Source organism: Lissotriton helveticus, chromosome 2_1 (genome assembly GCF_964261635.1).
Source record: "Lissotriton helveticus chromosome 2_1, aLisHel1.1, whole genome shotgun sequence".
Classification (NCBI taxonomy): domain Eukaryota; kingdom Metazoa; phylum Chordata; class Amphibia; order Caudata; family Salamandridae; genus Lissotriton; species Lissotriton helveticus.
The window spans coordinates 117,910,813-117,925,515 of NC_136059.1; the positions used below are offsets into that span (position 1 = coordinate 117,910,813).

Sequence of the window (14,703 nt, forward strand, 5' to 3'; positions counted from 1 at the left end):
AGATCGGAACAGCTCTGACGTGAATGTGACGCCAGCGCTCGTGAAAAATTTTAAGATCGTTTTTTAAATGAAAATTACTGTCTAATTGTAAACCTACTCACTGTGTGGTTTATTTGCCTGTACCCCGCCCTGTTCCATTGCGGCTGGTGCCGTTTGTGTGGAGGGCGAGGCTAGCCGCCATCTTGGGTGGGGCCGGAACTGATTTTGCGGTCTAGTTCCCACGGGAGGCAGGGCATAAAACCAAATGTGCATACGGGAGCGCAGCGTACGAGCGCAGCGGGCGCGACGAATGCGCGCCGAAGTCGCGCATAAGTCAAGCCCGTCTGCGCCCGTCCGCGGCCGACCGGGGCCAGGGGCTGTAACCCCTGGCCAAATATACACATATTCTTCCCACGACTTGAGACAGCTTGGACCCACTGATAATTCGGTCCCTGCTCTACCAACGTATGTACTGAAGCGGGCCGCTACCTATGGTATTCTTAAACTTGAGTACCTTGCTGGTAAAGCTATGTGCCCTAATCCTTACCCCCCCCGCTACCCATACTGGATTCAGAGACCACGCTTAAATGTTACTATTTGAACACCAGGTCTATGGTTAAACACCATATGGATATATTCTTTCTGTTACAAGCCGAGCAACCTGATCTTCTACTCCTTACAGAGACCTGGCTTAACGCAGATTCTCTACCTTTTATTTTAGCAGCTATTCCTTCTAATTATTATATTTTAAATGTTAACAGACCTGATGACAAACGTGGTGGAGGTGTAGCAGCTATTATTCGCAACACCCACACATTTTCTCTTTTACCTTCTCTGGACCTTAGAGGATCAGACAATATGATCTTCAAAATGGATACTGACAGCGGATCACTATTAATGATCCTTATTTATCGCCCCCCTCAAAGTATGCCTACATTCGCGGCATCTCTGGCAGAACATCTAGCCCCTTTAATCATCAACTATAAAAAAATTGTGTTGTTGGGTGACTTTAATCTTTGGCTGAACTCTACTACGCTGGACACTCAGGCAGCTGCGTTGAAAGAGACTTTACTAGACCTGGACTTGACCCAACAGATTCACTCACCCACCCACGAAAAAGGGCACAGCCTTGATCAAATATGGTCACAGAATATCCCCTTGTTTATTAGCTCCATTACTCCTTGTATTTGGACAGACCATTTTTTGATACATTTCACTGTCATCATTACGAAAAGTAGAAAGCAACCTTTTCAGAAGGGTGGGAAAGTCAGAATTTGGAAGAATGTAGACACTTCAGCTTTTATTGACACTCTGACCTCATCCCTCCCCTCATCGGATCAGGACATTGATGGGATTGAAGAAGCTTTTTCCAACTGGCTACGCCAAGCAGCCGACGTCCATGCCCCTTGTACTAATATTCCCCGCTCCCGCCCCAATGACGCCCACAGGTGGTTTACACCTCACCTGAAGGTTCTAAAACTTGAAGTCCGTCAAAAGGAGCGGAAGTGGCGAACGGATTATTCGGCACAAGACAAAGCTAATTATTGCAGGGCCCGAAAGGACTATCTGAAACTTGTCAAAAAACACAAAACAGATTACTTTTCGGAAAAAATTCTGAACTCCCGCAATAAATCAAAGGAATTGTTTAACATCGTGGAAGGCCTCAGTGGTAGTGACAGAACTACTCATTCTGTGGCTCCCACTCAGGACCTTTGTAACTCACTGAATTCCTTTTTCTTGGAAAAAAATCTGTACTATAAAACAAAGTATCTCTACTACTCTGTCCTCCCCCCTTTTTGCTGATGTGTATTATAATTCCTCGACCTTGGAATTTTTTCCCCTCATTGATGGTGACACTTTACCCAGGCTGCTCACTAGGGTGAAATCGGGATCACCCGATGACACCTGCCCTCCACACATTTTCAGAGAGGTGGGAACTGGTATTCCTGAGAGCATGCTCTCTATGCTGAATGGTTCTCTCTCACAGGGAAAAGTCCCCAACAACCTTAAAAAGGCTCTACTTATTCCCCTCATCAAGAAGGCCGGAGCAAACCCGCTTGACCCGCTCAACTATAGGCCTATATCACTGCTGCCGTACTGTGCTAAACTTTTGGAGGCTCATGTCTGCGACAATCTGTCTAAATTTATTGAAGAAAGTGAATACCTCGAGCCTAACCAAGCTGGCTTTCGCCCATGTCATTCGACTGAGGCAGTTATCCTTGCGGTACAAAATACCCTGAGGCGGAATGCGGATAACGGGATCCACCAGGCCCTGGTGCTCTTGGACCTCTCGGCCGCGTTCGACACGGTTGACTATTCCATCTTGGTCAACCGTGTCGAGCAAGCTGGTCTTAGGGGTCTCGCATTGAGCTGGATTCGTTCATTCATCTCTGGCCGCACTCAAGCTGTAAGATTGGATACCTTTACAGCTCCCACCATCTCCACTACTTGCGGAGTTCCCCAGGGCTCATCATTATCACCTTTACTTTTTAACCTATATTTACGCCCCCTTCTGTACTCCTTAAGAAAAGCGAAAGTTAGCATCTTCAATTATGCAGATGATCTGCAACTCATCTTTCCGTTGAACACCGAGGACTCAGTGGAGGTATTTCAAAACACCATGTCTCACATCCAGGGCTGGATGAGTTGCAATCATTTAAAACTTAACCCCGGCAAGACCGAATTGGTCTTGCCTGGCCAGAGTGTACTTAGCTGGAATCCAGGCTTCTGGCCATCCAGCTTGGGGGCGCCCCCCTCTAAGTCATCCTCAGTAAAAAGTTTGGGAGTACATATCAGTGAGGATCTGTCCCTGAAAAAACAGGTAGGCGCGGTGGTGTCATCCAGTTTTTTTCAACTAAAGAAAATCAAGAAAATTGCTTGTTTCTTTTCTTCGGATGCCCTTACCCAGATCATCATTGCCTTGGTCCTGTCGCGACTAGATTTTTCTAATTGCATTTATCTCGGGCTCCAAATTGGAGAACTAAAACGCCTACAGCTGGTCCAAAATCAGGCTGCCAGACTTATCCTGAAGCTTTCTAAAAGGCAGTCTATCAGATCAGGGTTCAAACAGCTACACTGGCTGCCTGTTGAGCAGCGAGTCGCTTTTAAAACAGGGTGCATCTTATTTAAATCCCTACATGACGTTGGCCCTAGGTTTGTTAGAGATCTGTTCATTAGATATGATCCCACTCGCAATCTTCGTTCCGCTCACAAATGCCGACTGAGTGTCCCTTCTTATAAGAGAAAGCGTCTAGGCGGTTGCTGCTTTGACCATCTTGCAGCATCCTTCTGGAACTCTCTTCCTCTTCAATTGAAACTGAGCGGTAACATTTTGAGTTTTAGACACTCTCTCAAAACCTGGCTCTTCTCCCAGGCTTACTGCTGAGATGTTTTGTTTCTACCTTTAACTGCTGCGTCGAGTTCCTTTCTATAGCGCCATGAAGCCCTTGGGCGTACGAGCGCTTAATAAATAAATATTAACATTAACATTAACATCGATTCATAGATGAAGCAGCCCACAGAATTTTAAATTTCGTCTTTTTATAATAGCTGGGCTCAAATTCTCGCACTAGACATTGCCTTCATAGATTAAGGTGTTGAGGGGCAGAAGTAGTAACTCCATGCATATTGAGTGTCTATCGATTGTGGAAAGAAACCCATCCCCAGAAAAGGAACAAGGAACTGCGATTTGACGTTCAATTTCAGTCTCTCGGTGAACCTGCAGAAAACAACAATTGTGAACGGGTCTAACTTCCTAGGTACGATGCTGAGATTAGGCCATATCACTTATACTGGAATTGAATAGAGGGCTGGTCCTGTCCCTTCAGAACATCTACCTGAATGCTTCTATAAGGGGAGTCTGGATGATCCAATACAAGGCATTCCGATTGTGTCTAAATCTAAAAGCGTAATAGCAAAAGGGTATACTGTTCTGAAATCTCAGTTCCAGGGGCCTGGAATATTTCTGATCACCAGAAGCAGTAGCTTGTAGAAGCAAATGCCCTCACCCACCAAAAGGTGGCTTTCTTCATCATCGGGCAGCTCCCCAATGGGCCGGCGCTTCAATGCCCAACGGGCCCCTTAACAGGGCTCTTTGCCAGAGATCTTCTCAATTTGCAAAAGTGATTTTGGGAATATATATTGTATCCCTATTCTAATAGTGGTAAATTTGGAATAAAGTGTGATCAGGAGAAATGTGGCTCACTGGTTAGATGAGGCAGACCCTGAAGCAGAGGTCAGACCCGGGACCAGGGTTCAAATCCCGACGCGGCAGGGTCTTGAGCCCAAAATGTCCACGGACTCGATAATTCTCGCTTTGGTGCCGACTCGAATCACGGGTTCACACTTTGCAATTCTGGGCAATAGCTTGCTTAATCTCCACTATGGCCCCCCCCCCCGCGGCGGGATGCCTGGCTTTCACCTTGGGGATGCCCAGTAGGGGTTATCTCACAGGGAAAAGCCAGGACAGGTTCCCAAAGCAAGCGCCTTAAGACCTTGCGATGATAAGGCGATATATAAGAACCTTTGACATTGATCAAAAATTTACCATGGATATTTCTAAAGGAAAATGTAATTCAAGTGATAATATCTATGTCAAGGTTAAGAATTAAGGGAAGCCTGAGAAAATGAGGATCCTAATACCTCCTGGATGGTAAGGGTGTAATCCAATGAATTATGTTAGTTATAAATACAAGATCGACATGTTTCATGCCTATATCATCAAAAGTGATCGCGTTTCATTTCTTCACCAAAAACCTAAAGGTGGACCTAATTTTCACTCTAGGAGAGTAAGTTTACATCCCGTTACCCCGTCTCTGTGTATAATGCATCATGTAACTTACACTGGAGTGTGTATGCTCTTAATATTGGTGACCCTCCTATTATAAGGTATATGCCCCTTGGTGAGGGTGGCATCAGCGTTTTTGCTGAGGCAGAAGCGACAGTTCATTAACCCACCCTGCGTCCATGATCCCGGAAGTGAAAAACACCTGGAACCGAGATTTAGAAACAGTATACTCTTTGGCTATTATTGTATAAATTAGCAGACAGTACACTGGACCGCCTGATTCTCAGTGTCTTTCCACTTATGAGAGAGTAAATCCTAAACCGACCCCAGTAGTCCTACGGGTAAATAACCCCACAGAATAAATGCCAGAACCCCATGACCCATGATAAATGTTTACTCAAGCAAAGAGCTAAAATACTTTTAAGAGCTTCCCTCAGTTAATGCAGCCATGGTGCCCATCGCTCAAGGATACCAGGTCGATTTGCCACGCACGAGCCAGACGGAAAATGCACAAAGAGAAAGCTGTGTAAGTGCCTATGAAATACCCTGGAGCTCTATGTCCCTGATCAGCCTGAAAGCCATATTCAAGATCTCATCCTCTCAGCAAAACTACCAAGGAAACGCTCCGTCTGCACACTGCACGATCTAGCCTTGTCATTTTAAGACGCTGGTGTCCATATGGGCGTGCTTATCCGCAGCCCCTATAAGCTTGTCACATGCGGACTGGGCACATTGCTACACCATCGAAGCATATGCGACTAATCCGATGGTCCAATACACCCTATGACCTGAACGCTGTGGTCTCAAGGGGGCATGTTGAGGATTTATAATACCTAAGGACCTGATAGACAGGTGCCAAAACAATGGAATGGAAACATTAGAATAAGCTTGAGATAGGGCAACATGAACAAGAGGCAATGTGCCATAAATTAGAGAACGTCGAAACGGAAGATCTTAAAATATGCAGTGATTATTGGAAACCACGTTGGAACTACCTATACAGAGAAAAAGGAGCAATGTTTGGAAGCAAGTTTAATACAATTTTTTTTAAATAAAATGTTTTGCAGATGGATGGGTGACTTTTTAATGTTAACCTTCTCCCTCTGGTTTCACATGCGCCTTGATGCCTTTGGGCTTAGTAGCGCGTTATAAGATGTACTTCATTTCATTTCATTTCACATGCAAGATTAAGTAATAGACAGGGTTTGCATAAGTTGGGTTTGGGAAACGCTTGACATGATAGGATTTGGTTACTCTGCTGGGCTCTTACTGAGGGTGAAGAAGTTCACAAATTCTTTGGAGTAGAGCCCAATCAATGGTCTTCTTTGTTGGGGTTCTTGATGTCTATCAAACAGCACTCAACAATCTGTATTGTTGCACAACATGCTGACAGTGTCTCTAAGAATGTCCTGGCAGGCATCTGCTATTTGTAGACTGACCACAAGTGACCCTTCTAAAGTGAACTCTCTCGCTGCAAGTTGAAGCTGCAGCACTAGTATTCAGCGATAAACATTTTGGACTAGGGACTAGGGGTCTCATTTATGAAAAGTGACTCATCGCTGCGTGAAAACAGGGATGCGTCACTTTTCATTGCGCCCTCCTTACGACACCAATGATACGTCATATTTAAAGTATGACGCATCATGTCGCAAGGAGTTACAGATACGTCAGTATTCCTGACGTATCTGTAGACGCAAAAGTGACGCATTGCTGGAGTGTATCACAAATGTGACGCAACTCCAGCAATGTGTCCTTTCACATGGGGCAAGCCCCATTTGAAAGGGCCTGCGTCAGTCTTATGCCTGCTGTGAGGCAGGCGTAAGGTTTTGACGCATTTGAGTCCTAGAAGTGGCGCAGTGAAATCTTATAGATTTCACTGAGTCACTTCCATGACCCCTCTTGCGTCAAAATGCCCCCCTTGCATACATTATACCTGGCACAGGTATAATGTGGCGAAGGAGTTTACAAAGTGACACATCTACCTAGATGCGTCACTTTGTAAATATGGCGCAACAAGGCGCATTTTTCACTCCACTGGTGCGTCACAAAAAGTGACGCACCAGCGGCGTAAAAGTGACGCACGGCCTCATAAATGAGGCCCTAGGGCTCTTGACGTAAACATGGAATACTGACAGCTAGAAAACTCTACTTCGATAGCAAAGGACAGTGGTTGGTTGGGTGGCAACTATTCCACATTCAGAAAGCAGGTTCCACAGAGCTGAGAAAACTAGTACTTGTAAAATGACCCCCAACAACTTGAGCGGCTTAGGGCTTCTTATGACTAGATTCTATCTACTAACTTGAATTTGTTTACACAGCGCTCACAGGTAGGACACCATCACTGTATGCCGCGCTTCAGTAAGGTACTATTTTTAGTTGGAAAACAAGAAGTGATGGTGAGAAGAGAGACTGATGCATGGTGGAAGGTGTGGACCAAAAACATATGATGACCATACAAGTCCTGGTACACACACTTAGGGCCTGATTTAGATACCTCGTCCACTGAAATATAAATCCCGTCTACCGAAATATAAATCCCATAGGATACAATGGGATTTATATTTCGTCGAACAGGATATCAGTCACCGCAGTGATGGAGTAACCCGTCTGCCGATATCTAAATCAGGTCCTTAGACTTGTCAGCACCAATTAGGATTTGATTGCAGATGTTTAAGTGAAAAAGAAGTAATGCAGTAGACAAAGCTTGAACACAACTTACTGTCGGGCTGTATAGGACCACTGTCCACACTTCCGCCCAGCCCCGGCTTCTCGCAGGTGGGCGGTGCCCAGCCCACATCGCAGTGGCAGTTCTTGTTGCTGTTGCATACCTGAAGATGGAGAGAAAGTGGGTCACGATACAGCGTTGAACCCATAGGAAACTTAAAAACAGTCACAATTTGGTTAATGGGAGTATCCAACACTATAAAGAGAATAAAATACAGCAGTGATGGCACTTGACCTCCATGTGTCTAGTGTCAAACCTGTCAACAAATGGAGGTCACCTACATTTGATTTCCATCTGTAGTGGATAGTAGAAAGAGATAGCATGAGAGGGGAAGATAATTTGAATGCAAACAAACAAAGCTAAGAACTAGAGAGAGACAAAATATGGAGAAGAAATAGAAAACATGAAGAATTCCTATAGAGGTACTCCTGAAAAGAGGTAATAAACTGAAAGAGAAAAGTAGTGGAAAGAGAGAAAAAAGGACAGAGTGATAGAATGAGGGAGGGCAAGGAAAATAGAGCTAAATAGAGACAAGGAAGGACAGAAGGCCCCCACTCTCTCCCCTCATTTCTCCCAAATCCTTGGTGTGCGGATGATCTCAAGAGGACTTAAAGGATGCAGGGGCATATTATCTACAAACTGATAAATATTGCAAAACGCCCTTAGCACGTTTAACATTATCGCCCTCTATCGGTGAACTACATCGCCGTGTTAGCTTTGCTAACAGGCGAAGTGCAATCCAGCGATAGACTGAGATAATCCTCTTTAGCGTGTGAAATCCAGTGATGATTTCACGGCGCTAATGAAGAGCTTGGTAATAGGGAGTGTGTACTTAACCATTCAATCCACCTCCCATAGGCAATAATGGTAAGTCAGGTTTTACTCAGGCATTAGGATCATGCGTTAAATAGGGCTTAGCGCGCCTTTTCTCATCGCTACGCGGATCCGGGGCAGCATTGCTAATACAGCAAAGTTGTGTTTGCAACACTTTTCAATGAAGTAATTGTAAGGAAGCCTACTTTGCATCTCATTAGCGAGGTATATCGCTAAGATGCGTAGCATTAGGAAATCGGTGGCTAACATGCGCTGATGCATGTTAGTGCCACCTTGTTAATAGGCCAATAAGAATATTGCTGCTTTAGTGGCAAAAAGTGCAGCTAAAGCGGCGATACTGCCCTTGATAACATGCCCGCAGAGTTTTGCAGGGCATATAAAAGGATACACTAGGCTAGCCTATTCCTTGATGTTGTGTCACAGGTCGACTGTCCAGTCCAGTCCATGCCGTCATTCTTGGTGTCCCAGTCGGTCTTACAGGGGTAACACCAGCATGAATATGACGAAGCACACATAATGCTTCTCGAAAGACACCTTGTAATGCATTTCTCAGACAAGGATGCACATTCCTTCTCATTACGAGCGCCCGGCTAGGAAAATGGTTGTCTACCACTGGGATCGGCATTTAAAAGGTGTGATAATTATCGCCTATTACAAGTTGTGCCCTTTAAAATATGGCATAACATGCAAGCTGTGCCCTTTAAAATATGGCATAAAATTCAGCAGCCAAATTTAAAGTTGCGAGGCCACAAAACTCCTAATTCTGACTCCTGTGCAAACAGTAGTTTGCAGAGGGATTGGAGAGTAACGAGCCAGTCGTAATAAGGGCCCTAGTTTTTTTCCACCTGATCCTGCAGTTTACAAGGTCAGATCATTACACTACTGTAAACTGCTTGTTATTTTGCGGTTAAAACTGTAATTGGATTACAATATACATTAGACAGGTCGTCCACATGTGCAAAAAGCACTTCTCTGAGCTAAAATGATGATGCTGGGCAGAAGTACACACAGAAAGTGTTGGTTTCCTGAGGTTCCTCTTTGGAGCCAGTGAATCCTTGTCATCATGTGGGCAATGCCTTCCACGGGATTTTCCTTTTGAAACGCGAGGAAACAATCTTGTGGAGGCAAAATTTTGAGAACAAAAATATTGTGAAGGTAAGTATATATAGGTAAGTATAGGTTTACTAAACTTCTCATAGATATACCTTGACAATATCTCTATCGTCATGTTGTCCTTGATGGTTTAACATGCCATCCTTCCACAGCGGACTTCTAGGGGGAACGGGCTTATCGATACAAAGAGACGTTCTGTCCAGATGTTACCTACGCCAGCCTACGGAGTTTTAGCATACAGTATGGTGGATATGCTTTGGAGCAATTATTTCATATATCACTCTAAAGAAGCTTCCATCTTGAGTTGTGATGCTGCAATGTGGCTTGATCGAGAGGTCTAACAGTAGATACGTTGAATCATGTCTAACGAGTTGCAAAGTGGGCGTTCCTGCCCGACATAACTGCAGAAATGTCGCTAAGCAACATTTCTCCAATTATCAATGGGCACGCTAACCTGCAGAGCAACAAGCAAAGTAGCGATAACCTCTGTTATCGCTACTTTCCTTACGCCCGCTTCAAAACTGACTTTGCCATGATATCCTATGTAAGTTGGATATCATGGCTAAGTATGCCTTGCCCTATCAGCAAGCTTTCACCAGACCTTGTGCGATTATCGCTGTATTTCCAGCGATAATCGCACAATTGGCAGCTTGCGCTCTGTTTTTATCGCTTTGGAGATAAGCGTTGCTGATAGCACGCTATCTCCGTGATAAAATTCACAGTTGCCCAGTGATAATTATCCTCGTGCTAAGAGTGCTGAGTGATAATTATCATGTGGCCTTGATGATATGCCTCTTTGTACCTTGGTTCGTAAATACCACTACATGCATGTTTCAACCATTTACCCTCTGAGCCACACCGTGGCAGTGATTCCACAAGCAAAGAATGAGGGAGCTGCACACAAAAAGATATATTTTTTTCAAGTGGACAAATTTAATGTTCTCCAAAGCGAGAGATACTCAGAATAATATGCTATTTTGTTCAGTTGCTGAGACTTTTCCCAGACTGTACCTTTCTCCATAGGTTTTTGAACCATCTTGTCGCACGATTAATTTATATTATATGCAATAATTAGCAGAGAACATTTCTATTGCCGGAGGGGCATCTCCCCAATGAAATGCTGGGCACAGAACAGTACAGTGCATGAGGGGGGTCTGAGTGAAACCACATTTCAGACCCCAGGCTAATTGGAACAACACAATGCACATCTACTGCTTTTCTGCTTTGACACATTTACCCTCTTTTATTTTTGACCAGATCAGTTGTTTTTTCAGATGCAGAAGTCAGGATTAAAACTCAGGGTCTTCAGAGACCAGAGTCAGAATTTAACCATAGTCCACATCTCAGGACAGAAACAGGTGACTCATGCAAAGTCAAGCTTTTCCAACTTAGACCAGGACTGAGGCCCACATAACTCTAGGCAGCAATAGCACGAGCACCTCTGAAATGTAGGTTGTTCCTATGGAAGCGCCTATGGAGCTCCACGGAAACTAACATGCAGCATCACGCGAAATCCTGGGATTTTTGTCCTATATTTACTTACGGTTCCTTTTAGAAGCCCTTAAGATGGACACTGAAGTGTGGATGTTTTCTTGTCTGCTGCAAAACGTAAAACTACAAGGGGCAGATTAATCTTGGCATCACACTTGTGTACTCCATTTCTTATTACCAAAGCTGTTCAAAGTACATAAAACTATGTGTTCTATCTTTTTCCCACAAACTTTAAGTGAAACATTGCTAACATTACTTTTATAGATCCTTAGACTGATTTCTATAATAATTTCCCATTTGTCCATATATACATGGAAAAGTAAGAAGGTGTATAAATTCATCACTATTTGGCATATATGTATATATGTATATATGCGGTGTTTATATAGCACAAACTTAGGCAAAAGGCTGCTGAGCACCATACAGGGTCCTAGGCAAAAACACAATCAACATGTGATTGGGGAGATAGCTGGTATCTGAATGTGAATGTGGAGTACAACTACATCTTGATGTAGTGTTGCTTAAAGAGGCATGCTGTGCTATCCATGTGTTCGTCTATGTTTTTCAATGAAAAGCTATGGGGTTGATCTATATCTTCGTGGTATGTATAGTATGACACAACGGGGATGGAGTATACATACACCAAGATATCTTGATGCGTACAGACCTTAAGTTTGGCTACGGCAGTGACTACTCTGTCACCACCATAGTGAAACTTTTCTGGCAGCCCAACGGAGTAAGGGCTGTCCGAGAAATGGCTATACGTCCGCCCACCCAATTAGGATGAGCGGACATATAGCCATTTGTTTTACTGTTCATAACCCAGGCAAACCCTGGTGGTAAGAGATAGTAAAAAAGGAATAATGCCCTCCTCGCGTTGGGATATAACTCCCATGATGTTGAGGGTATTATATTTTTTATTTAAAAATAAATAAATCCTGTTTTGCAAATTTTCTTCTTGAAAAGAAAAAAGAAAAAAGAAAACTCTTTGGTGCAGTGCTCTGTCTTGTAGCCGGAGCTCTGCACCAAGGAGCGAAGAGCATTGACAGGAACCACCGTCATTGTGATTCCTGCCAATTCATCAGAAATGACCGCCTTCTTGGCCGTCATTTATAAATGTGGCAGGTGGTCCCTCCACCAGGGAGATAGAGTAATTTAACCCGTCCCCATGGAGGAACTGTGGGCCATCCACCCATATATTAATGTTTAAAGATGTGTGGCTTCAACCCTTTCCTAAGTTGCAGCAGGGTTGAGCCAGTAGTGATCAATGTGGGAATGCTGTTCCAGATTCAGGGTGCACAGATTGAGAAGGCTTGTTGCCTTTATTTCTTTTGTTGCACTTCATTATCTCCAGTCTGGTGGTGTTCTGGGCAGCAGGAGTGCGGAAGCAATGACAAATCATACCCTAGAACGTCGAGAAGATGGATACATTGTCGATATGTGTCAACCACCTTGAGTGAAATGTCCTGATCCATAATTTCCGGCTATAGAGCGGGATGGGCATCCAGCGAGTCGTAGAAAGTCACTCACCCCATGTCCGTGACACTTGGAAACGCACTGCTCCAGCTCAAAAAAGGAAGCATTCTGGCACTGGTGATCCTTACAGACCTGAAAGGCAAAAGGGGAAAGACACAGTTTAACGTTGATACTTAGTGATATATAGAGATAGTACCACTAGGTTCTACTATTTCAATTATTGCACACCTTAGTTATCCTACAGATCTGTCTTAGTTCTTACACTACAATCATCATACTGAGTTAGATCCAGGCCTTTTCATTGTATTATTAATACGGGTTATCCTTCCCAAAGGATGTGGCAATGCAGGGTAAACACATTGTGTTATTCTAGGACTGGTCATGGCAGGTTATATCTTGCACTTCCTTGAGTTACTCTAGAACTGGTGAAAACATGCCATCTTGAGTGCTTCTTTGTGCTACTCTAGAACTGGTCTTACCATGCTATCTCAAGCGCTTCCTCGAGAACTGGTCATACCATGCTATCTTGTGCGCTTCCTTGTGTTACTCTAGAACTGGTCATACCATGCTATCTCGAGAACTTCCTTGTGTTACTCTAAAACCAGTCTCACCATGCTATCTCACCCGCATCCTTGTGCTACTCTAGAACTGGTCGGACCATGCTATCTCGAGTGCTTCCTCGTGTGACTCTAGAACTGGTCATACCATACTATCTCAAGCGCATCAGTGTGTTAATTTAGAACTGGTCATACCATGCTATCTTGAGCGCTTCCTTGTATTACTCCATAACTGGTCGTACCATGATATCTCGAGCGCTTCCTTGTTTTACTCTAATACTGGTCATACCATGCTATCTTGAGCACTTCCTTGTATTACTCCAGAACTGGTCGTACCATGGTATCTCGAGCGCTTCTTTGTGTTACTCCAGAACTGGTCGTACCATGCTATCTCAAGAACTTTGTTGAGTTACCCCACAACTGGTCATACCATACTATCTCTAGCACTTCTTTGTGTTACTCCAGAACTGGTCATACCATGCTAAGAGGTGTGGCGCCGCGGCCAGGGCGACTGACTCCGGAATCTGGGGATCACGGTTCGATCCCCGGCACCGGCGGCAGATTAGCCCAGCACCATGTGACTCTGGGCAATAGCTTGCTTAATCTTCCCGACGGCCCCCAGCGCCTAGAGACCCTAACGGGTGATTGTGCGCTTTACAAATGTGGATATTATATTATATCTCAAGTACTTCCTTGTGTTACTCCAGAATTGGTCGTACCATGCTATCTCGAGCGCTTCCTTGTGTTACTCCAGAACTGGTCGTACCATGCTATCTTCAGCTCTTCACTGAGAAACATCATCAGTTCCTTCTTGCTGCTTCTAAGTGCATTACTGCTATACCCCAAACCATTAACCTTGTTCACCAAACTCTTACCCAGCATCCTTTACACTATACACTATTCCCTTCATTACGAACCGACATGCATTTTAAGCCATGGTTGATGCACAGGTATTTTAAGAACGCTGTCAGTTCTCATGATCCCCCTGAGTCTGATCACTCTTTACCTATCATGGTATGCGCAAGTCATAGCATGGCCCCTTTGCCATCATGACTCCTCTGAATGACAGCACTGGAGAATGAGCTCCACCTGAGGCTAGATGCTCTCAGTCCTCTGCCCCAGGGGAGCTGCAGGGCCCCTACACCCAGTCCACCACAGATAAATTAGGATTTTGTCTCAAGTTAGGATTTTGTTCTGAATTAGGATTTTGTCTTAAATTAGGATTTTGGTTTAAATTAGGATTTTGGCTTAAATTTAATTTAAGACAAAATCCTAACTTAAGACAAAATCCTAATTTAAGACAACATCCTAATTTAAAACAACATCCTAATTTAGGACAAAATCCTAATTTAGGACAAACTCCTAATTTAGGACAAAATCCTAATTTAAGACAAAATCCTAACTTAAGACAAAATCCTAACTTAAGACTACTAAATGCCTTCTGTGAATACCAAAATTAGTAAGTTTAGGATTTTGTCGTATGTTAGTTCTGTGAATCGGCTCCTATGAGTCTGTTGCCCTGGAGTCGTAACCACACAGACTCGGGCTTCATGATATCACAGAATACCACTGTTAGCTTCTAGTACTTTTATTCTGCATGTATGGGGCAATACTCTACATTTGTTCCTTTTTTAAAGAGCTGCATAAGCATACACAGTTGCAGCTGTCCATCACAACGAGCAGCAAAGCTTTAAGAATATGAGAACGCCCCTCACTAAGGCAGTCAACAAACGTAGGCAAAA

General features: G+C 44.0%; 1 protein-coding gene across 1 annotated transcript in view; it reads right to left on the reverse strand.

Annotated features, from left to right (window-relative positions):
• Positions 1–14,703, reverse strand: part of LOC144817776 (disintegrin and metalloproteinase domain-containing protein 33-like) — a 565,915-nt gene that overhangs the window by 22,544 nt on the left and 528,668 nt on the right. The window contains exons 18-19 of the mRNA XM_078674583.1: positions 12,459–12,536; positions 7,485–7,593 (exon numbers count right to left, since the gene is read on the reverse strand). Of these exons, the coding sequence (XP_078530709.1) occupies positions 7,485–7,593; positions 12,459–12,536 (187 nt within the window). The remainder of the gene's footprint in view (positions 1–7,484; positions 7,594–12,458; positions 12,537–14,703) is intronic.